This window comes from Dreissena polymorpha, chromosome 14 (genome assembly GCF_020536995.1).
Source record: "Dreissena polymorpha isolate Duluth1 chromosome 14, UMN_Dpol_1.0, whole genome shotgun sequence".
Taxonomy (NCBI): Eukaryota; Metazoa; Mollusca; class Bivalvia; order Myida; family Dreissenidae; genus Dreissena; species Dreissena polymorpha.
Window position 1 is genome coordinate 32,079,390 of NC_068368.1, and position 25,318 is coordinate 32,104,707.

A 25,318-nucleotide genomic window follows, 5' to 3' on the forward strand; every position below is an offset into this window, starting at 1 on the left:
ATCTTTATTTAATACACTGTAAGACTCTTGGTAAAGAAGGAAAAGAGCCCTGCTATTACAATCTTCAACTAAACTGCATAGATTTCAGGCAGGGGATTTAGTTAAAAATCGGGTCCGGTATTCCGCCCCATTCCCAATTAAAAAAGTATATTTTTTCCTCAAGTGGGACCTAAAAATTCCTTATTGAAGGTTAAAAATTTTTTTTTTATTTTTTTATAGACATTCTGTTCATCCAGCCATATCAGCCTTATTAAAATATAAATATTACTGAAAAACATTTCTATTCTCAATTTTAAACAGCAACAACTTTATTTCCCCATTTTAGTCAAACGCAGCGAAATTTCCCAATTCAAAGGGACTGGCCCCATTCCCAAAATGGTGGGAAAAAAACTGGATTTCAATAATTAAGAATGCCAAACTTTTATTGTAAGGGGCCCAATGGGAGCAAGGTATATCAGGGGTCGACAAATTTTGTTTCAGCAACTTGCCCTGCAGGGCGAGTAGCTAAGCATTTTCACTTGCGCTGCCAAAATATGAACTTGCCCTGCAATTTATTGAAAAAATGTAATAAATCAGTAACTAATATGTTTTATTGTGATTTTCTATTGGTTATCATATAGAACTGTTAACTCATGAACTACAATAAAGTTAATAAACTGTTTTAACACACTTTTAACTTGTTTGTTTTTCATGTTGTCCTCATGGTCACAATCATTATGATAACACTTTAGGAGCATGGAAGAGTCCGAAAGGCATTTTGTTTAACTCAAACAAGCCTCTGTGTGTACAAAAGGCATTTTTCCTTTGTCATTTTTGTCCATTAAACTTGCCAATAGCCACTCTTTAAATCTAAAGATGTGAAGAATTCAGACTAATATTTTAGCAGTATTAAAAGACCGTATACCGTACTGTATAGGATACATTCACGGAACATACCGGTATCGGCACATAACGGGAACAGGACGTATTTTAGCGCAGTGTGCAATGATCAACATCTGGTAAATTTTTTATCGCCGATTAAACGTTGTTTTGTTTGGTAAATATGTGTTAAAACTTGTAATTTTAATATTTTCAGCAAGAAATGCCACTCGCCCTGCAGGACGAGCGCTGCCGGAATATTTACTCGTCCGGAGCAAATTTCAACTCGTAATTAAGAGCGGGCGAGTGGATTTGTTGACCCCTGTATATACAGTTAAAAAATCTGGGCACAAAATCGTTCCATCCTGTCTGCATAGGAGGCTCAATTACGCACTCTTATTAGTCCTTAAGTTTAGCTCACCTGAGCAAAACATACTTTTATTGTGAGCAAGTGACCATATTTTGACTGTCACTTGTGTGTCAACAACAATTTTTTTTAACACATTTTTTCCCCAATCATCATAAAACTATCTCAGAACAATAAGCCAATGTTCATTCTGCTTCTTCCACGAAATATATGTTAATTCTGTTTCTTCCATTTGACTCTTTCAGTGCTGGAACCGAATTTTGAAGGCCTTTGCAAACAGTTTGGATCCAGTTGAGACGCCACAGAACGTGACGTCTCATCAGGATCCAAACTGTTAGCTATTCTGATGGTATTCTTTGAAAAAGAACACGAAGAAAATGCTAATTTTAGAAATTCAGCAGTCAACATTTTAGCAGACAACAAATTTCCCAGCATGCAAAGGGTTAATAAATGCTTATTCTGCTTCTTTCTATTACAGTGCACATATCCACTATCAGACAGCCTGTATGGTTTGACTTTCTCTCGTCAAGTCTCTGAGGTGCAGGCGTCTAGGCAGTCAGTCCTCACGGTACCAGCCTCTCAACTAGAACTGCAATCTAGGGCCGCGGCTCGTATGAAAAAACTAGGTGTGCAGCTACAAAATCATGGCAAAGGTGTGTTACGGGTTATCAAGTACTATGTTCTTGAAATTTAAGTAATAGGATCATAATTGTATTCTTGTCAAATTTGTCTAGTCCTTTTGCATTTATAAGTAAAAGTGTTTCACATGTACATGTACAGCATGATGTAGACAAAAAAAATGCATGGCAATCCTATATACACAATGTTGTATTATAAGAACTCAATAGAAGGTAAAACAGTTTTCTTGCTGGTAGAGCTGCAACGATTCGATCCGATTCATCGAAAATCGATTCGAAATGCTTCGATTCAATTACGATACCAAACCTACCAAATTCGATTCGATTCTTTAATATATATACATATATATACATAGATACGTAAAGCGCGCTGTATTCTGACTATTGATACAGGAAGGTGTAGGTTTTATCTTTACCTGTAATTACGACGCGCGCAATTGATTGCTTATTACTTTAGTCATCCAATCAATAAGCCCGTTACGGTCTACTCTCGGAAAAAGTGTCAAAATGGCTGAACAAGTTGTTGCCGACAAATTGAAATTATCAGATGCGCCTAAGAAGCTAAAATCAAAAGTGTAGCAGTATTTTGGGTTTCGGGATGGTAGCCCTCCCTATAAAGCAAAGTGTAAACTGTGCATCACGGATGTGGCTCAACCACTAATCTAATTTAATGCAATATGTCAAACGCAAACATAACGTTGATTTAGCAAGACAAAGAGGTCGCACAAATGCAACAACTCAAGTCACCAGCCAGAAAAGTAGTTCTATTTCTGTTGGAGTTTTGTTAAGTTTTTTAGAGAATGTGAATTGTCCTACAGGTAACAGGTGATGCTGTCATGGCACAGTGGTAGACATGCTTATAGCAGTTTTGGGTAAAGGTGTAATAGTGATAGTACTCCCATTCAACTGATTCCAGATACGTTCTTATGATTATTTATTTATTAGCTCACCTGAGTGATAGCTCGGGGTGAGCTATTGTGATCACTCAGCGTCCGTCCGTCTGTCTGTCTGTAAACAATTTGTAAACATCTTCTTCTACTAAACCATTGAGCCAGTTTCAACTTAATTTCATGTGGAGCATCCCTAGGTCATGGGACAAAAGAATTGTTAAAAAAAATTTGATCACATAACCAAGATGGCCGCCATGACCATATATGGTAAAAACCTTAAAAAATCTTCTTGTCAGAAACCGCTCATCAGATTTTCAAAAAATTTCACAGGGATGACCTTTAGGGACTCCCCTGAAAAAAATGTTCAAAGAAATTTGATTCTTCAAAAAACATGGCCGCAGGAGCTCGTTGAACTTGAAATCTTCCACATTTTTTGTCCGATTCTTTCCAAATTTGCACAGTGTCTTTATATCAATGAGGACACGAACCCTACAAAAAAAGAGCATTATTGGTCCATGAAGTAAAGAATTACCTCCCCTTGAGTTGAGAAAATGGTGTTTATGCAATTAAGTCCAAATTTTTCATCCAATTCTTTCCAAACTTGTAAGGATTTAGCATGGTTCAAACAAGGGAAACAACTACGGTGTATGCATGTTCTTTTTATCTTTTTATTACAGATTTGCCTCCCTTTAATTCATTCAAAATCTCATTTTACAGCAGAGATTCCAAATCTGACCTGTAAATGAGCCCCATATTTACTGCCAGTGCTAGGTTACCTTTTCCCATTTGATCATTCTTAAGTATTGGTCTTGTAATGCTGCTACTGCTTCTGCTTCTGCTACTGCTACTACTACTACTACTGCTACTACTACTTCTACTACTACTACTACTACTACTACTACTACTACTACTACTACTACTACTACTACTACAACTACTATTACTACTAGTACTACTACTACTACTACTACTACTACTACTACTACTACTACTACTACTACTACTACTACTACTACTACTACTACTACACCACCACCACCACCACTATTCACAGTGACAAAAAACGTTTTCACACAATGGCTGCTACTACAACTTATAGCCCATATAGGGGGGCATGCATGTTTTACAAACAGCTCTTGTTTCTATGGGATTTTAACCACAACTGTTCATGTTTATCTCCGACACATATTTTTAGGTCACCTGTCATGAAGTGACACGGTGAGCTTATGTGATCGTGTGATGTCCGGCGTCCGTTGTGCGTGCCTGCGTGTGTCCGTGCGTCCGTCTGCAACAATTTGTTTGTGTAGACAGTAGAGGTCACAGTTTGCATCCAATCTTGATGAAATTTGGTCAAAATGTTTATCTTGATGAAATCCGGTTTGGGATTGTATTTGGGTCATCTGGGGTCAAAAACAAGGTCACTAGGTCAAATAATAGAACAACCTTCTGTAGACAATAGAGGTCACAGTTTTCATCCAATCTTTATGAAATTTGGTCAGAATGTTTATCTTGATGTAATCTGGGTTGGGATTTTATTTGGGTCATCTGGGGTCAAAAACTAGGTCACTAGGTCAAATAAAAGAAAAACCTTGTGTAGACACTAGAGATCACAGTTTTCATCCAACCTTTATGAAATTTGGTCAGAATTCTTGATGAAATCTTGGTGGGATTGTATTTGGGTCATCTGGGGTAAAAATCTAGGTCAAATAAATAGAAAAACCTTGTGTCGACAATAGAGGTCACAGTTTTCATCCAATATTTATGAACTGTGGTCAGAATGTTTATCTTAATGAAATCTGGATTGGGATTGTATTTGGGTCATCTAGAGTCAGGAACTAGGTCACTAGGTCAAATCATAGAAAAACATTGTGTAGACAAAAGAGGTCATAGTTTTCATCTGATCTTAATGAGTCAGGTGAGCGATTCAGGGCCATCATGGCCCTCTTGTTTTTTATATGATTGTGTAATCAACACAATCTTCTAGTCAGAAGTTTTTATATTAAAATTGAGTCCTAATTTGCTGTTCTTTTTTATGTGTTTTATTGAAATCACATTTGAACAGAAATTTTAATTTTGAGGCATAAGAGTGAATATATGATAAAACTAGGTTTGAAGATGAATCGAATAAAAAAAATCGGTATCAGAGTGTCTGAAATCGAAATCGAATCGAGCTGTTGGTGAATCGTTGCAGCTCTACTTGCTGGTTTGTTTATAAACATGGGTCAAGTGTTTAACTTTCATGACTGAAATGTTTATAAAAGCAGATTCCAAAAGCCATAAATTTAAATCTGGTTTGATTTTCCTTTCATTTTTATGCTCCCCCTAAAAATTATGGGGGGAGCATACAGTCGCCCCTTCGTCTGTCCGTCCGTCCGTGTGTCCGTCCGTGCACAATTTTTGTCCGGTCTATTTCTCAGCAACTAATGACCGGAATTCAATGAAACTTTATGGGAAGCTTCACTACCAAAAGGAGATGTGCATATTATCAGCGGGTTCTGGTCGGATGATTTTTCATAGAGTTATGGCCCTTTGAAATTTTCTATAAAAATATTATTGTCCCCCCAACTACTGTGCCCTCAAGACGTTTCCTTTTATCTGAATATATACCCGGTAGTGAAATATTGTGACAAAAAAAATCTTTGGGTAGCATCACCTGTCTCCGACGGTTTCTTGTTTAAATCTGATAATGGTGGAGTTTCATCGGTAGGGGACAATATTGCTTTGCAATCTCTTGTATTGATAGATGTAAACATTGCCTGATTGGATCTTAAAAGCTCCAGCAAAAAAAATACAAGAATAATATTAAAGAAAAAAAAGTAACCCTCAACTGGGCTCGAACCATTGACCCCTGGAGTAAAAATCTAATGCTTAGACCACTCCGCCATCCATGCTCATACAATGAGTGCTGTATTTTATACTTTATATAAGCAATCCACATATTATCACACAATATAACGACAACAACAGAACTCTCCAAATTATTCAATCGTTTCTCGTTGCAACGTTTTATAACTTTCAGGTTTTTAAATTGTCAAAAGATACATAGATATTTTAGAGCATGGTAAATGTTCAGTATTACTGTTTCCTCACAAATCTCTTAACTAAAATGAAATTTGCGAATCTGAAACAATTTTTTTTATTTTGTCAATTAACCAAAATGTGAAAAGGCCCCTTTAAGGCTGGGAAACAGAAAACAGGAAGCAAATCAAATAAGAGCAAAAAGTTTTATTTTAGCGGTGAAATACCTATAATGCAGAAAAAAATAACTATGTCGTTCATTGTGAGATTTTAAAATCATTTGGCACATTTAATCACCATCATTGGACGGTGTGTCGTGCGAAAAAGAATTACGTCGATATCTCCAAGGTCGAGGTCTCACTTTGAGTTCAAAGGTAAAAAAAAGGCCATAAATGAGCTTGTCCGGGCCATAACTATGCTATTCATTGTGATATTTTAAAATCATTTGGCATATTTGTTCACCATCATTGGACGGTGTGTCGCGCAAAAGAATTATGTCGATATCTCCAAGGTCAAGGTCACACTTTGAGTTCAAAGGTCATAAATGAGCTTGTCTGGGCCATAACTATGTCATTCATTGTGTGATTTTAAAATCATTTGGCACATTTGTTCCCCATTATTGGACGGTGTGTAGCGCAAAAGAATTACGTTGATATCTGCATCGTCAAGGTCGCACGGTGAGTTCAAAGGTAAAAAATGGCCATAAATGATCTTGTCGGGGCCATAACTATGTCATTTATTGTGAGACTTTAAAAATACCTTGTACATTTTTCACAATCATTGGACAATGTGTCATGCAAAAGAATTATGTCGATGACTCCAAGGTCTAGGTCACACTCAAGAGTTCAAAAGTAAATAAATGGCCATAACTTTGGACGGCATATCATGCAAAAGAATTCAAGAGTTCAAAGGTCAAAATGGCAATAAATGATAATGGCATTATAATTCTTAAAAATCGGCATAAATTTGATTCTCTTGTTTTGTGAAGACAGCATGCAAAATAGTCTGTGTTATCGCGGCGCGTGGGGGTATACGTCACGTCGGTGACAAAGCTCTAGTTCATTTTGTTCATACAATATCTCTGCTGAGTTCTAAAATTGTTCCCTAAACTTAACTTAAGCGTCTCAGAGTAGTTCAGTTCCTTTGGATGTCAGGTTAGCCATCAAGGGATTTTGGCTCACTTGTCTGGTTTAATTTTAATTATTGAAATTTTGACAGTTAAGTCTTGTAATTGTAGCAACTCTAAGTTGTATTTTACTTTTCAGGTAACCAAACAGGAAGTCCACAAGTGGATAAAATATCATCTGCCTACAAGAAGTCTTTGATTTCAAGGGACACAATCCAGTCAGTTTCAAACAATATAAATTCTCTCCCTTACCAAACAATCCAAAGTATAGGAGACCACACCGTTCCTTCTGTAGTTCAAACATCACAAGAGACTCTTCATGCTAAAGTAGACATCTATCAGGAAGAGGCCAAAAGAGAATATTGGAGAAAAAGACATGGCTCAACTGAGAGTTTAAATGATGACTCCATGAATTCTAATAGTGATTATATTGATAGTTGCTCAGATAGAGGTTCCACTGACGGAAAGGTCCATTTGGTGCAAAACGTATTTCCCTTTTCTTGTAGTCCCGAAAATGCTTGCTCTTCAAACTTGTTAGAAGCACTTTGCACAGAATCTGTAACTGAAACCACACATCTTGAGTTGAGCAAATTTAATGTCCAAGTACAAGAACAGTTTAAGACAAATCTTCCAATTAAATTAACGAAATCCACTGCAAAACTGAGTTGTTACCCAAAACAGTTTGTGCAGTGGAGGAATAAAGATAACCTTTGCTGGTTGGACGTGGTTCTGTGCCTATGTGTTCACAATGTTACATTGAAACGGCAGGTGACATTTGACACTGACTGTTTGATTTATAAACTTTTAAAAGCCCACAACCAAGCTCAGAGTTTGCTGAGTAAGTCCTCCTGTGATGGGAACCAAGACTTAGCGAATCATTCTTATAGGCAATTAGCAAACACAGTAAGAGGTATAAATGACAATGAAAATAAGTCTCTTTTGAAGGAAAATGAAAGTGCTTTCAAGAAGAAAGAAGTGCTTTTTGATAATTCTGAAATAGAAAACATTTTGAATGGAGTCAGAGAAGAAGTGTGGCAGTTTCTTCAAACCAAATTGAGATGTAGTCGTGGACAACATGAGAGCCCTGTGTTTGCATTCCCCCTGTTTCTACGACAGAGTCCAGAATTGTCTGATGTGTTCAAAATGAAATACAGGTATGTTGGGGACTTTGGGTCTATAATGCTTGTGTTTTTGTGATGAATACTGCATCATTCATTTTTGCTGAAAAAACAATGATAACATGAACGTTAAAAGTGACATTTAAAAAATATTATCCAGCAGATTTCCAATAGCAGAGTTCAAAACCATGGTAATTAGCCCCACGCTTTTTGAAAAGCGTGGGGATATTGTGGTTATCTCCGCCGTCCGTCTGTCCGTCCCTCCGTCCTGGCCACTATCTCCTCCTACACTATAAGCACTAGAACCTTGAAACTTACACACATGGTAGCTATGAGCATATGTGCGACCCTGCACTATTTTGAATTTTAATCTGACCCCTGGGTCAAAAGTTTAGAGGGTTGGGGTGGGGCCAGGTCAGAGATTTTCACTCATTTTTTTTGGTTATTTTGCGTTAACTTCTTCATTTCTACACCGATTTTCTTCAAATTGATACTGAACATCTCTTATGACAAAACGGTCAATCTCAACTGTGCATTACCATGACCAACCCTGTGGCGCCCCGCCCACATAGACCACGCCCTCTCAAAATTGCTTTTTACTATAACTTCTTAATTTCTACACCGATTTACTTCAAATTGATACTGAACATCTCTTATGACAATACGGTCAATCTCAACTATGCATGACCCCATTACCAACCATGGGGCGTCCTGCCAACATAAACCACGCCCACCCAAAATTGCCTTTTACTACAACTTCTACATTTCTACACCGATTTACTTCAAATTGATACTGAACATCTCTTATGACAATGCGGTCAATCTCAACTATGCATGGCCCCATGACAAACCCTGGGGCGCAATCGCCAACATAGACCACACCCACCCAAAATTGCCTTTTACTATAAATTCTTCATTTCTACACCTATTTACTTCATATTGATACTGAACATCTCTTATGACAATACGGTCAATCTCAACTATGCATGGCCCCATAATCAACCCTGGGGCGCCCCCTGGGTCAAACATGTGGCTCGGGGATACAAGTTGGCCTCTGCCGCGCCATTTCTAGTTAAATTTAGATATGGAGGGCAGGCGGTAGGGCATTGACTTTGTCATACAGATTGTTTCTGATCAATAACTGAAGTCTGCAATGGCCAATCTTGTTTAAACTTTGTAAAAAGCAGTTCTTTTCACCATTTTGGGCATGGGGCCAGAGCCCTTTGAATTGGGAAAATGTGGTCATTATGACCCAACTTTGGAAATTTTTGGGTCGTTTGTTTTTAGCTCACCTGAGCACAACGTGCTTATGGTGAGCTTTTGTGATCACCTTTTGTCCGTCGTCAGTTGTCTGTCGTCTGTTGTGCGACGTCAACATTTGCCTTGTTTACTCTCTAGAGGCCACATTTATTGTTCATTCTTCATGAAATTCGGTCAGAAGATTGGTCTCAATGATATCTTGGATGAGTTCGAAAATGGTTAAGTTTGCTTGAAAAACATGGCTGCCAAGGGGCGGGGTATTTTTCCATATATGGCTATAGTAAAATCTTGTTAACACTCTAGAGACCACATTTATTGCCCAATCTTCATGAAATTTGGTCAGAAGTTTAATCCCAATAATATCTTGAGTTTGAAAATGATGCCGGTGGGTTGAAAAACATGGCCGTCAGGGGGCGGGGCGTTTTTCCTTATATGGCTTTAGTAAAACCTTGTTAACACTCTAGAGGCCACATTTATTGTCCAATCTTCATGAAACTTGCTCAGATGATTTGTCCCAATGATATCTTGGATGAGTTAAAAAATAGTAGCCGTTGCTTGAAAAACATGGCTGCCAAGGGGCGGGGCATTTTTCCTTATATGGCTATAATGGTTATATTAAAACTGTTAACACTCTATAGGCAACATTTATTGTCCGATGTTCATGAAACTTGGTCAGAACATTCATCCCAATGATATCTTGGACAAATTTGAAAATGATGCCGGTTGGTTGAAAAACATGGCTTCTAGGTGGCGGGGCATTTTTATGCCCCCCTTCGAAGAAGAGGGGGTATATTGCTTTGCTCATGTCGGTCGGTAGGTCGGTCGGTCGGTCCGACCACCAGGTGGTTTCCGGATGATAACTCAAGAACGCTTGGGGCTAGGATCATGAAACTTCATAGGTACATTGATCATGACTCGCAGATGACCCCTATTGATTTTGAGGTCACTAGGTCAAAGGTCAAGGTCACGGTGACCCGAAATAGTAAAATGGTTTCCGGATGATAACTCAAGAACGCATACACCTAGGATCATGAAACTTCATGGGTAGATTGATCATGACTCGCAGATGACCCCTATTGATTTCGAGGTCACTAGGTCAAAGGTCAAGGTCACAGTGACCCGAAATAGTAAAATGGTTTCCGGATGATAACTCAAGAATTCATATGCCTAGGATCATGAAACTTCATGGGTAGATTGATAATGACTCGCAGATGACCCCTATTGATTTTGAGGTCACAAGGTCAAAGGTCAAGGTCACGGTGACCCGAAATAGTAAAATGGTTTCCGGATGATAACTCAAGAACGCTAGGATCATGAAACTTCATGGGTAGATTGATCATGACTCGCAGATGACCCCTATTGATTTTGAGGTCACTAGGTCAAAGGTCAAGGTCACGGTGACCCGAAATAATAAAATGGTTTCCGGATGATAACTCAAGAATGCATACGCCTAGGATCATGAAACTTCATGGGTAGATTGATCATGACTCGCAAATGACCCTTATTGATTTTGAGGTCACAAGGTCAAAGGTCACGGTGACCCGAAATAGTAAGGCCAAAAAAAAAAATAGTCTTGGTTCAGGGAACCCGACCGACCCTATTTTTTGCCCCCGACCCTAACGATTTTTTTGGTCCATGGAAAAAAATCTGATGGCGAAAATGCTAAAATCTCGTAAAATTTCATTGAAACAGCCACCATTTAAATCTGGATTGGGTTTCTATATTTTTCTCTTTGTTTCAATGAAAGTGTTCGCAATTTGAACAGTGAACAAAAACCGGTCTGCACCTGTATACGAGACATCGCTTGACCTTATTGTTATTGAAGTGCGCATGCTAGCTGGCCAATCAACATTGAGCTCTCTTACACATCAAATGACGTTGTTGAATGAAATGTAAAAATGGGTGGAGCTATGGAGTAATATTCGGTCATTCATGCGCAGATACTGTGCACTTTGAATACACAGTTAATATTGTCGTCTGCAAACAAAATAGCGGCCGGTCGCAAATGTCGTATTATTAAAGATTAAAAATGAAAAGAAGCGTGACAATAATTTAATTATTTCCAAGCTGTCTATTGATCTGAATTTAAAAGTGATAATTAAATAATTAGTTCTATGTCGATGATGTTACAACTTTCTGCCAATTTCCGATCGAAATGAAAAGATGATAATTAATTAATTTGTTTGTTTTACTCGCACACTATGCTAACTGACAGCAGCGTATTTTAATCAAATGAAAATGTGAAAAACACGCGCGGTTTAATTGTAATTAAAGTTTTGAATTTTTAACACATAGGAAGAGTCATTCATCTAGTCTACTATAAAAATGGAAGTAACCACTTTGTCTCTACAGTCGCTAACATGGCGTCTTTAACCTTAAAGAGTCATAACAAAAAAACAAAAAAATTAAAACACAAAACACTAGAGCATTCCAAGAGTCATGGAAACTTGACAACAATTGGCTTCGCTTTGATAATGAATCAAAATCAATGTACTGTGAGGCCCTTAGCCTGTACAAACCAATAGCAACATTCAAATTTATGTACACTGCTCACTTCCTGTGTGATGCGCTCAAACCCATTGCCATTTTATCAAAAAATGTACCAGAAGGAAGACTTGTGCTATTCTGAGGTTACCCTCCTTTTGACAGCCACTATTCAGACTCTTGAGCACCTGTCGGAGACTAGGTCAGGTCTCATGATGAAAAAAATTATGAAGGTCACACCCCAAACACCAGAGACTGATAAAGATGGCGTGTTCACTTTTGAATATGAAGGTCACACTATCACAGACAGACAAACAAAAAATGGTTGGCTCAAAGAAATTTTGGGCCAGCGCTAGCCCTGAAGAAGTGCATAAAGAGCTAGGAATATTGAATAATATACAACGACTAAATACCACATGTGCAATGTTAATCATTTGGTCAGTGTTTAAACAATCATGGGTGCATTAACTGACCCTTTTTCACCCTGAAATCAGTCGACTGGTAAAAAAAAAAAAAAAAAAAAAAGAAAAAACCTACCTACCCTCCTACATTTTTCTGGCCATGTTCCCTGAACCAAGACTATTATTTTTTTTGGCCTAAAATGGTTTTCGGATGATAACTCAAGAACGCATATGCCTAGGATCATGAAACTTCATAGGTAGATTGATCATGACTCGCAGATGACCCCTATTGATTTTGAGGTCACAAGGTCAAAGGTCAAGGTCAGAGTGACCCGAAATAGTAAAATGATTTTCGGATGATAACTCAAGAACGCTTTTGCCTAGGATCATTACACTTCTAAGGTACATTGATCGTGACTCGCAGATGACCCCTATTGATTTTCAGGTCACTAGGTCAAAGGTCAAGGTCACAGTGACAAAAAACGTATTCACACAATGGCTGCCACTACAATGGACAGCCCATATGGGGGGCATGCATGTTTTACAAACAGCCCTTGTTTCATATATGACTATAGTAAAACCTTGTTAACACTCTAGTTATGTTATAAAGTGCTGCTTGAATGTATTCTTACAATAAAGACAATGTTAAGTTAATATCCTTCCCATTTTGCATATTAAACTTGCAATAATCTATAGATTCTTAAAATTAAATAACACCATTAATTCATAACCTCTTTAAATTTATTTATTTAATTCAGTTGCCCAATCTTCATGAACTTGGTCAGAACATGTGTTTCCTGTGTAGTAAAGTTTGGTTTTATTATGTCATTATTATGTACCATTAACTGTATTATTTAATTTTTCACAGAATTTTCATAATTAACATAACTGTTTTAGTCATTATTACTTATGGTAGCCTATCAACTAAGAGATAGCTGACAGAAAGACAACATGTACACAATTTTGCATTATCTATCTCCCTTGTTTAATCTGCTGAGTCATGTTTCCCAATCTATTTTTACTTCTGCTCTAGAATTTGTTAGACCCCTTGGTTTCAAAACACTTAAATACTTCAAAATGCATATTTTTCTAGTATAATGACATTTTTGGCTAAGTTGTAATTTCTTGTGTAAATCTGTACTTATTGTTTTGTCACATTTGTTATCAGTTTGTAGCAAATTAATCTATAATGGGAACTATTACTGATAAGCCATCTTTGAGAAATTCCCTGCAGATATTGATCATTGCAGTGTGTAACTTTTAACCATTCAGCTTTCTAACTTTTCTTAGCCAGGTAGTGTCTGATACAGTTAGAAAACCAGCATGAGTTGCCCTGAACAAATTGATAATGACCACAGACTGACAGAATCATGATTCCTATGTACATAATTACCTTCTCACTGTGCTCTATGCCAGATGTTAATATCAGTGGTCAGTAATACACGCTAGTTGAAGTGTTTGATATATTTTATTTCAAAGAAGGAGTATTAAATGCATGTTTTTAACAATTAACAAAAAATATGTAATTTAAATGGGATCTTCATATCAAAACAAGATTCCATAATAATTCACTTTATATAATCATATTTAAGATATGTTAACACATATCAAATCGATACTCTATGAAAATAATAAAGAAATAATTTCAATTAAAACTTTCTGGAGATAGAAATCAGAATCAAAATAACCTTCAAAGTCAAGATTTACCTATCTTATTTGCAGAGTTCATTTATCAAGATTTAATCATTTTCAGGCTTTATGTATTAAAACGATGTCAGAAAATTGAAAATAAAACGGTAATAAATGATACACAATATTAATGAAATGAAATATAAAATCGATACATTTTCATATTTCTAAATTGTTTAGTGTAAAATAGCCTAATGTTGAATAATATGTTTATAAAATTATATTTAAGTAAACGGCAATACCTTTAGTTAATTGAATTACAACCAATCAGTGGTGTCATCCTGACCGGTAATACCGGTAAGCGTTTTTCGAATAAATATTTCGGCATTACATAAGTGCCCACAAAGTAACATAACCCGTAACCATCCTGTAACCGGTTCACTTGCGTAAGCAAACGAGACCGCAATACCACACCTGGATACGACAGTTGAGTTTGAAAATGGTTTGGATCGGTAAAAAAAATGGCCGCCATGGGGGGTCTTTTTCCTTATATTTATATAGAGAAAAAGCTTGTGAACACTCTTAAAGTCACATTTTTTGCCTAATCATCATGAAATTTTGTCAAAACATTAGCTATGTGTATGTCTCGAACAAGTTTGAAAATGGTCCTGATAAGTGGAAAAACATGGGCACCAGATGGTGGGGCAGTTTTCTTTATATGTATAAAGTGAAAACATGTGAACAGTCTAGAAGACACAGTATCTTCATGAAATTTGGACATATCTTGAAAGAGTTCAAAAATGGTTCAGGTCTGTTAAAAAAACATGGCCGCCAGGGGGCCATTTGTTGTTCATTCTTCATGAAACTTGGTTAGAACATTATTGTGTTTCATTGATATCTTGGGCTGCAAAGAACAGGTAATTTCTTTTTATCTCAGGTGAGCGACTTTGGACCTTTCAGGCCCTCTTGTTTGTTTATTATGTCAATATTATATTAACTTAGGTTTAACACATTGTAAAGGAAAATGAACATAATGCTGAAATTTATTGTTTTATTTTTCATTGATGGTTCTGACCTTTAACAATGGAAATTTTAGGCTGTCATTTGAGAAAAATATATACTTTTTGAGATCAGAGTTATGTACCCGTTAGCTTAACATTTTAAGTTCGAATAGGTCTGAAGCAAAATATAAAAAGCACTGCATAGTGTACACTGACAAGACAGCCACAAACTCTAGAAACTATGCCTCTAGATTGTATTTTGCCTTAGTGAAATGCTTCATTCAAATGAAACAGTATAAATATATTTCAATTTTATTTTAGCCTTAAACAGTATAACTATGTATTACAATTATATTTTAGCATTTAGCATTATCATCTATAATTCATCCATGTTTGTTTCAGTTTTGAGTACAAGTGTTCTTGCTGCGAGTACACAGAGAGCCACAGCTTCGAGAACTTGCTGCCAACCTTTCCAGAACTTGTGGACAACTTTTCCATTTCCTCGCCTTCCCATAAGAAAAAGTGCCCAGAGTGTGGAAACTCAGAGGATGTTCGGACCATGGTGTATAAAGAGTAAGCACTTGAAGCGAACACTTGTTAATGGATGAAAAAAATCTATTGAAGTTTTGTTTTATTAGTGGAAAACAATCCTGATGATTAGAATCATTTTCTATTTGTATAGAAAAAATTGTATAGCCAGTCAGTGGTATTTAAGATAAAATTTGGGAGCCGCTCAGCAAAGCCATTTCGCAGTGGAAAAATAATATATTTTCCCCAAATTAAATATACAATTTCCAAATTGAAGGTTTCCATAAATAAAAGGTTTCCATAAATAAGTCTCAAGATTGTGTTCTGTTCATCTCCTATTAAGCTCTATAAGTTGAACCTTGGTAAAAATAATATTGTTATCACTTGTATTTTCAATAATATTGTTACCACTTGTATTTTCAATAATATTGTTACCACTTGTATTTTCAATAATATTGTTATCACTTGTATTTTCAATAATATTGTTATCACTTGTATTTTCAATAATATTGTTATCACTTGTATTTTCAATAATATTGTTATCACTTCTATTTTCAATAATATTGTTATCTCTTGTATTTTCAATTTTAAAGCATATGTAGGCCTAAAAACAACAACACTTATTTCCAAATTTAAGTCAAAATACTGCTATTTTTCCCAATTCAAAGGGACCTGACCTTAGTCCCAAAATGGTGGGGGAAAAAACACTGCCAGTACAATAAGTAAATCAATAAGTCACTGCCAGTAGTGATTTTGCAGTTATCAGAATATCGTATGTCACTTTAAGATGGCATTAAAGAATCAAGTGATTTGCTTGTATGTACATGTAGGTAATGTAGTATTATCTTCAACCTCCTCTCTGTATGACTGTTATAAGAGATATCAAGATAAGAAAATAGTTCATAAAATGGCATATTGAGCTGCTTTAACACTGGGAGCTATTTACATGTTCACTTGACATACCTAATTTCAATGGTTCGATATATCATTCATTGTCTATTTTTAGCATTCCTGATGCACTGCTGATGCACTTTACGTCTGGATTACCCAGCATGCCCCTGTCCGATCTTCAACTGAATCACCATGGAAATACGTACGCAGTGACGGGCTTGGTGCAATATCAAGAGGGGACAGACGTACCAAACCATTTTGTGGCTTGGCTGAGGAATCCTGATGGTGAGAAGGGGTTTTTCATTTCGTAAATTTTTTCTTGATTTTTTTCACGAAAGCTTAATGTAATTTTTCTGCAATTGTTTTTTAACATGTTTTGGACTTAATAATGCAGTGATTTGAGTAAATGCTTATATAACAGTGGGTAAATATGCATAATAAAGTGCAAGTTTAAGTCCCAATGAGTTGCAGGAAACCTTGACTGAAATTGTTATTAATACCCTGAAATATTTACGTCATTCATTTTCTGGAGAATTATCTCTATGATTTGAAATACACTTGTACCTGTGCCATTTAAGTACATTTTATGTAAAAGGATTGACAGTGTATGATTTGATTATCTTGAAATGTTTTTTTTTGCAGTAGGGTGGCATATAGCAGTCGCACTCTGCCCGTCTGTCTGTCCTTAACACTTTTGCGTTTGGGTTTCGAAAAATGCGCGTAACTTCTATGTGCCTTCAGATGTAACCTTCATATTTGGTATGCATGTGTAAATGGACATGGCCTTTCCATATGCACACAAATTTTTACCCTCTTGACCTTGAGCTTAGGGTCCATGTTAAGGTTTCGAAATCTGCGTTTAGGTTTCAAAAAAGCATTTTTCGGCGGCATATGTCTTCTCATGGAGACAGCCCTTGTTTATTATGACTATCTGCAAGATTACTGTTGTTCCAGACAACATGTGGATGAAGTGTGATGACCTTGACGGCTCAGTGTGCGCCTTCAACCACTCCCAGCCGTCTGTCCCATCGTCACAGGTGCACATCGTTATGTGGGAAAAGGTCATCCCAAAGACTCGAACCTGTCGCCAGCTTACCATGGTGCCTGACCATGACAACAGTATAAGTTTCCATGACGATGTTAAAAATCTTCTGAAAACAGACAACTGTGGTGTCGATGATAGAAATCCTGACGAGGCTAACTTTTCTCAAAGAAAGGGCACTAAAATGACATTGTATGAGCCATTTAAGTTCGGGGGAACGCGGAACTTAGCACAGGGTTCTCAAAGCAGTGATGCGTATAAAAGTAGTGACCCAGAGCAAACCTCAGGGGGTAGAGTTTCTCTTGTAAAACAGTTTGTGGACGTTAATCATAAGCAAGACTTTATGGACTCAGACAGTGGGTTAAGTTCAATGTGCAATGAACCAGTCAGGATCACTAAGAGGAGGAAACCAGACCGCCGTGATCTCAGCCCTTGTTCAGTGGCAAGTACCGAGTCCAGCGAGTCAGTTCATCTGCCTAAATTTGTTGACTTGACACCCGTGACCAGTTCTGTACAACGTCCCATACCCTGTAGGTCCAAAATGTCTTTGATGTCCATCAATCAAAACTCTGGTCTAAACATTGAAACATCTAAATCTTCAGTATTGAAAGAGCAGGCTTATGTTGGAAATATACATGTATCTAGACTTGAGACAAGAGTGGATTCTGAGACTAAAGTGAATTCGGAAAAAGCACATCAAGATGTTTGTGATTCAGCTAATTCTATGAGTCTGGAGCCAGGCTTTGACTTGCCATCTGTGGTGGTTGTCCCCTGTACGAAATTGAATGGGATTGTGTCATCTATTAACCCATCAACAGTATTCTGTAAACCAATTAAAACCTTGCCAGAAACAGTTCCATCTGGTCCATTGCCTGAAAAATGTATTGAAATTCAATCTAGTGTCACAACAGCCCGGGAAGGCTCTTTACCCCAAAGAAATGAAATAGACCTTATGCAACCAGAATCACAAGTGATTACTAAAATATCAAAACCTCTTACAGTTCAAGTCCCATCTGAAAGCATCAGACGCTCTTATAATTCCACTCCTAAATCTGGAAGTGCTTCTAGTCAGTCGAGTCGATTTAAATTGCCGCCATTTTCGGGCCTAAACAAGAAGAAAACGACAATTGATCGAAATGCATTCTATACACTAGAAAAGCAAAAGGTTGCAAACCAAGAAAACGTAAAGCTGAATGAGGCCTCTTCATTGAGTCAAGTGAAACAATACTTGTTGACACGCACAGCTGGAACTGCAAGAACGAAATTTGAAGGTTTAAACTTGAAATCCAATGTGGACAGTTCCTCTTGTTGTCCAGTATTAAGTCAATCACATGAACAATTGGCAAGTAGTATAAACATGCATAATACATCAGCAAATTCGGAAAATAATTCTAGTCAAAATGGTGTTAATATGCGAAGCGCAATGTCTTCCATCCTAACAAAGAGAAAAAGCTTTTCAAATATGTCAGATTTCCACCATGTTGATAATAAAAAACCCAGAGAAGAAACAAGCACAAACAATGAAACCAATTCTTTGAAGGAGAATTTCCCTAACAAGAAGAACTATTCACAAATCAGAAAACAGACTGTTAAGCCTGGTTATACGGGTAAAAACAAGTCAATGGTTGATAAATGGGCCACAGACTCAATGAACATCACAGGTCACTCTGATACTCCAGAATTCTTGAGGAATTCATTCGTTCCCACGGCAACCGAAAAAGATCTCATGGTTGGTTCAGATACCGTTTTACAAGACCTGTACGACGCACTGAACATTCCCTACAACCATGTGCAGGACACTATGACCAGCATCATGTCAGATGTGGATGACATTCTACAGTTTGTAGATGCCAACGATGCCTTCAGAGACGACATGCGGGCAACCTCGCCAGAATCCTGCAGGTCTATACCTGTCTTCAAAGAGCACTTTAAAACTGATTGGTAAGACTCTTTTTATTGTTTATAACTCAGGTATGCACTTTGTTACCCTCGTTTTTGCTCAGAAAATCTAATTTAATTAAAGACCTTTGATTTTAAGTTTTAAGGGCTACATTTCCAATCCTAAAATACAGATGAGCATCAAACAGTTTAAAACCTGATCAGACTGCGAGTTACTGGCAGGCTGTTCTGGTTCTAGGCTGATGCATATAGCCATTTGTGCTTTGCTTTTGAGCATGAAGTCTGTATAAGTACATTTTTAGCAGCCAGTAAAACATCAATTTCTTTTTAAATTGACTAAGTCTTGAACCAAACTTTAACTTGAATCCATATTTTTCTTCCATCTTTCTAAAAAGCTTGCATCATTGTTGCATATAAGCCTTATTATTTAATCAGGCTCAAAATAAATTAAGGATGTAAAAAAAATCAGTTTTTGTTATAATACAGCAACATGACATTTGTTTATGCCTCAACTGGTCTGACATTTTGTCTAAATAAAAACTATTTTCACATTTCTCATTCGATTAGATATAAACTTAAAATATGTAATCACTAATAAATCACTATTAAGTGTATACATGTATGTGCAACTCCATTTTTTCATGGCGAGTGATACGCATACATTTATGCCTGAGTTTGCCTTTGAACATAAATGACAGTGTTGTAGGGACATTAATTATGTTAGTGAAAAACTGTAATACAGTGCTGGTAATTGTACACAAAAGCAGCAGAATAATAACTGGACAGTGCATTCAATGTGTATTAAATTTGTTTTAGTGATATACATGTTTATATAATACACATGTTTGTGTTGTCATGTCAGTACAATTTATTTTTGTACTATGCAATGTACAATTATTTAATTATATGATTGCAACACGATTGATGAAACTTTGTCAACAAAGGTTTGTTTTCAGTCACCGAGATGAAGAGCAGAATTCATTTATACCATAACTTTGTATTCAAGCTTGTATTTATGGTGTGGCCAGTGTTTAAAGCTATCTTCTGCAATATGAAAATTATTGTTTATGCATCATTTCTGGAAAAGTGCTGGAAGACCTGATCAAGATGGAAGAACCATAACTGTGTTTTATCGTTTATTATTTTATTCGGCATTTGCCCTAGATTTGATCATGTAATATTGTTCACTTTAGATTAATGCAGAAGTTGCCCTCGCTTTTTGCTGGAAGAAGTATAAGTGCTTGTATAAAAACCATAACTTTGTTATTCAGTAATTTATAAAGATGTAATTGCTCTCATTGTTCTTTATTTCTGCATTGATATTACTGCATAATAAACGCTTCTCTTACATGATAATATTGAAAAGATTGTTGAACCATCTCAACTTAGCAGTGCATCAAGGGTCATGAACTAAGCAGGGCTTCTTTGACTGATTTCCTGATTTTATAGCTGTTATTCTGCCATATTCCGTTTGGTAAAAGCATCTCCTTTTAAACCTTCAGACATCATGAAGTATTTAGAAGTTCTAATATCCATTTACTGATATGTTATTGTTAAAGATTTTCTGTTTTATGCAAGTTTTATCAATTATTATTCTATTGCAATAAATCAATTCTTGATAAATCTTTTAAATTGAATGTAAATTGATGCTAAGATTCCCAATTTCACGGGTAAAAGTCATTAAAAAAAATGGGTAAAGAAAGCCCTGTGAATCAATATTTAATTATTAATCGAGGATCGAAGATGAAGCATTTTGTTGTATTGTCCTTTCTGTTTGAGCATTTACAATGTACTTATTGCGTAACAGTTTTTTACCTGCAATTGCTTGAGGTTCTGCATATTTAGTAGGGCCATTGCCCCAAGTTTACTATTTCTTTAATAAAACAGTTTAAGGTCCATCTCCTTTGACTAACATTGTTTCCTTGTTTATTAACATGTAAAACCGGTATAAATTATATTTCCTTGTTTGAGCAATTGTTGCATCTTTGATTGTCAATTATCCACTTATAATTTGTAATGGGGCAGATTTAAGCTCACCTTTTGTGATTGCTTTTTGTCAGTTGTGGTCCTTAAAATATTCTTTTTAATCATCAAAATAGCTAATGACCAAGCGTTAGGTTACAATGAACATGTTTTACCCAAGCTGTATGAATTATAACTTTGAAACTGGGTCATGCATCGTCACAGCATTGTTAAAATCTAGGTCAAATTCTCATGAAAAGAAACAAATGTTTACCGCTCAAGATGTCAATCTTGTCAATAGAACTTTTAAGACATTATTGAAGTGCATTCAAACTGAGTCTTTGTCATAAATATTTGTCTTTCTGATTAAATCAATGCTTCATTCGGCAATTGTTCTGCTCCTGGACCATTAAAAAACATGTGTGGGTGTGGATATTTTCCTCAAATGGTTGAAGAAGGGTTTGGAATTATGTGAGTCCCAAAAATGCATTGAAAATGCTCAAAAAATAGTATCGTTTAAATTTTATTTGGACTCATTCTTTCAATTTGGGGACTCATAGATTTGAAAGTTATTGAGGCCAAGGATTTCAGATGATAAAATTTGTAAAAATATCACTGATTGGTCACATTTCGTGCAAGTAAAACTTTGTTTTTATGATATGGTAAATGTAATATTTTGTTTGAACATTTTTATATCACGGCTGATAGGGCTTGCAGACGGTATATAAAAAAACTGTTAAAAACTTATGAACACTCTAGAGGGAATATTTATTGCACAACTTTGTCAGGAAAATTGTTCCAATAATATTTATGGCAAGTTAAAAATTAGGCTATGTGGGGTAAAAAAAAATCAAAACTACGTGATAAAATTGAAGAAAAGACCAAACAGTCTTGAAGTCATTGCAAATTTTCTTGAAACTTATTCGTACACTTGTTTAAAAAACATTTCAGTGTAGTCACTGCTGGATACTATGATAATTAAAGGTACATTTGTACAACTCTAGTTAAAAGCCTTTATATTATGAACTCAGGTGAGCAACCAAGGGTCATCATGGCCCTCTTGTTATATGAAGAAAAGCAATTATTGTTTAAATTCTTCTTTGTTTTCAGCATGGTCCGTATACCCGGTCGAAATTCAGCTTAAATTTGGTGCAGATGGAAAGAAAGATTGATGTTCTTGCTGAATTACTTTGCCAGTACTTAGTCTGTCATTGCAACCTCAAAACAGTGTGTTCAGTTACGTAGCGGACACAATGTTTTCATTCTGCATACACGTGTACAATATTATTAGCCTAGTTACAAATAGCTGTTTTGCTGGCTGTTGCAAGCTGTGGCTATATAATTTTGCCTCCAGTTCTCATGCTCACTTTTGGTGCATTATAAATTACACAAGTTCAGACAACTCTACCTTCGATATCCGGTTGACTGACATGTACACTGGCATGTTATGATTTAAATTTTGTGTACAATTTGAAAAATTGAATTTAGATGTCTTTCTGCAATGTTGTTTGGTAAAGTAACTACAAATATGGAGATTTACATCTATTCTTAAGTTCTCAAACCGTTTTCTTTCTGTATTTCTTGTGCCAAATCAATTCTGTTGAGAATGAGAGCTTATTTCTTGTGGTCTAATGTCAGACTTAAAAATGCAGTTGTATTCTGGTAGATGTATTTCGTGATGTCACATAATTGATGTAGGTTCCCTTATGCAGCTGTTTGACGCTGTGAAGGCTGAGCGTTATCTAATTGTGAATCATGGATATATGCTTTTAATTATCAATTAAATACGACATGACGAAATGGTTAAATATGTTCACGTAAATAACGTAAAATGATAACGTTCTCTTGTGTATTTTATCTAGATAACAAAGATGATGATGGTGTTGTTGATGATGATAATGCTGGTGATGGTGATAACATGAAAATCACTGCAAATAAACTGTGCGAGCACCAATATGGAACTATCCGGCCGTCCGGCCGTCAGTACAAGTTGAGTCGTCATGCATCCGTCTGTCTGTCGAAATGTGGATTGAACTAATGCATGACTGTACTTCGGTTTCAAGCATTGGTTCAATTGAATCAGCGTAGAAGATCGTCCAAGAAAGCATTGTTAACTGTGTTTGCAATGTCAACAGTCCGTTCATGATGTGTGGTCGTCGCCATAGGTCGTGCGCTAGTCCGTCTGTCTGTTCAGATGGGTTTGAACCAATGCATGACTGTACTAAGGTTCAAGCATTGGTTCAATTGAATCAGCATAGAAGATCGTCCAAGAAAGCATTGTTAACTGTGTTTGCAATGTAAACAGTCCGTTCATGATGTGTGGTCGTCGCCATAGGTCGAGCGCTAGTCCGTCTGTCTGTTCGGATGGGTTTGAACCAATGCATGACTGTACTTTGGTTCAAGCATTGATTCAATTAAATCAGCGTAGAAGATCGTCCAAGAAAGCATTATTTACTGTGTTTGCCATGTCAACAGTCCATTCATGATGTGTGATCGTCACCATAGGTTTGTGTTGTCCGTCCGTCTGTTCGGATGGGGATTGAACCATGCCTGATTACGCACTACATGTACGTTTCAGGTATTGTTTAAATTGGTTCAACTTGAAAGGCTGTCTGTGGCTAGCCGATGTTGGTACTACATGTATCTTAGCAAATGTTAATGTTCATATGTTTCTTGACTAATACTTATGGCATTATAATTCATTAAATTCAAACAGAAAACTTCACAATTGAATTGTTGACACTTTTGGGGTGTATTTTTACCTGCAACAGTTTCTTGGCATTATGCTTGACTAAAACTTCTTTTCTTAACTTGACGTACATGTACATTTATGTGATTTCATTTTGAATGATTTTTGATGTTCACAAATGATGTAAGATTATCCAATGCTTAAGGCAGTTGTAATACCACCAAATCTGTCTGGAATGAGACAAACATAAACTCTGTGCTGTGGTAACACGGTGCCTATACCACGTGACTTTCGGATCTGTGTTGGGGGAATATCGCGCGACCCAGTTAACATTTTTAAGGGTCTCTTTTTAAATATTTTACCATTTTTAATGGAATAAAGTGGAGAGCCCACTAATTCGTAAGAGTTTTCTATAGGTATCATGATTTTTTTAAACAATAAGATTATTTTTAGTAAAGAGCAACCGTGCGTTTGAACGGTAAGAAAAATGTCGGACCAGTGTGGGGACTTCATATTACAAACGCGCGGTTGCACTTTACAGAAAAAAATACTTATTTGTTTAAAAAGATCATGATACCTATAGAAAACTCTCACGAATGAGCGGGCGCTCCACTTTATCCCATTAAAAAAATGGCGAAATATTTAAAAAGACATCATTAACAATTTTAAGTGGGTCGCCCTTTATTCTCCCTACACAGATCTTAAAAAGTCACGTGGTATAGGCACCGTGGGTAATGGATACACATTTATTTTTCATACTACAGTTTTCAATAGTCATATCACTGAAATGGCTTATGATTCCAATGTATGGATATACATTTTGTTCAATTGGTAATTTATATTCATCTTCAGATTGCCAAGTAGGAGAACACATAACAAATGTAGAAAGGTTGCTTGTTAATACTATTGTCTTTTAAACACGAATCTGTTAACACATGCAATAAGGACTTGTTTTCTTATGTTGCTGAATTCAAACTTGAGGGTCTGTTGTTGTTATAAGAATCTTTGTTATAATGTGTATATCATGTGTTGCAACCAAAATATAAAATTGAAACAAAAAAACTATTTAGTGTTTGTTTTTATGTATGTTGGGTTTTCAGCTTGAAAAGTCCGAGTTACAATACTCACCTTAATTGTAGCATTGGCGTCTGGCAATGGTCAAGATTAATATAAGTGCTACATCTCCATATCATTGTTTCTACTATACAGATTTGATTGAAACTACAAGCATGTGTTCCGGTTTATTGTGTGAGATCAAAATGTGTACCTTCAATGTATCAGCATTATGCCTCCATGTTGTATTTGGAAATAAGTAACTGACCTGTAATTATGCAGGCACACAAGGGTCTCCCATGAATGTTAGACAATTTGTGGGCCGAGTTTGGAATATAGGTTAAGGCGTCACACAGTTGAATTCGAAGAAAAAACGTGCTACTACTCTACAGGCAACATTTATTTAAGTCACTAAATGTAGATGAAACTTAGTCGGAATGTTTATATTGACAATATCTATGCGA

At 36.3% G+C, this 25,318-nt stretch overlaps 2 protein-coding genes across 9 annotated transcripts in view; one reads left to right on the top strand and one right to left on the bottom strand.

Moving 5' to 3' along the window:
* LOC127857692 (RBPJ-interacting and tubulin-associated protein 1-like) overlaps nt 1-25,318 on the bottom strand; it is a 119,740-nt gene that overhangs the window by 28,361 nt on the left and 66,061 nt on the right. The gene's annotated exons all lie outside the window — the stretch shown is intronic.
* LOC127857684 (uncharacterized) overlaps nt 1-25,318 on the top strand; it is a 146,372-nt gene that overhangs the window by 10,106 nt on the left and 110,948 nt on the right. For 3 of the 8 annotated variants that reach the window (XM_052394292.1, XM_052394293.1, XM_052394294.1), the window contains exons 3-8: nt 1,704-1,878; nt 7,037-8,051; nt 15,193-15,363; nt 16,325-16,494; nt 17,164-19,192; nt 22,223-23,164. In XM_052394292.1, the coding sequence (XP_052250252.1) occupies nt 1,704-1,878; nt 7,037-8,051; nt 15,193-15,363; nt 16,325-16,494; nt 17,164-19,192; nt 22,223-22,256 (3,594 nt within the window). In that variant the 3' untranslated portion in view covers nt 22,257-23,164. Of the gene's footprint in view, nt 1-1,703; nt 1,879-7,036; nt 8,052-15,192; nt 15,364-16,324; nt 16,495-17,163; nt 19,193-22,222; nt 23,165-25,318 lie in introns of those variants that run through there. The other 5 variants (XM_052394296.1, XM_052394299.1, XM_052394295.1 and 2 more) reach the window with 3 other exon arrangements.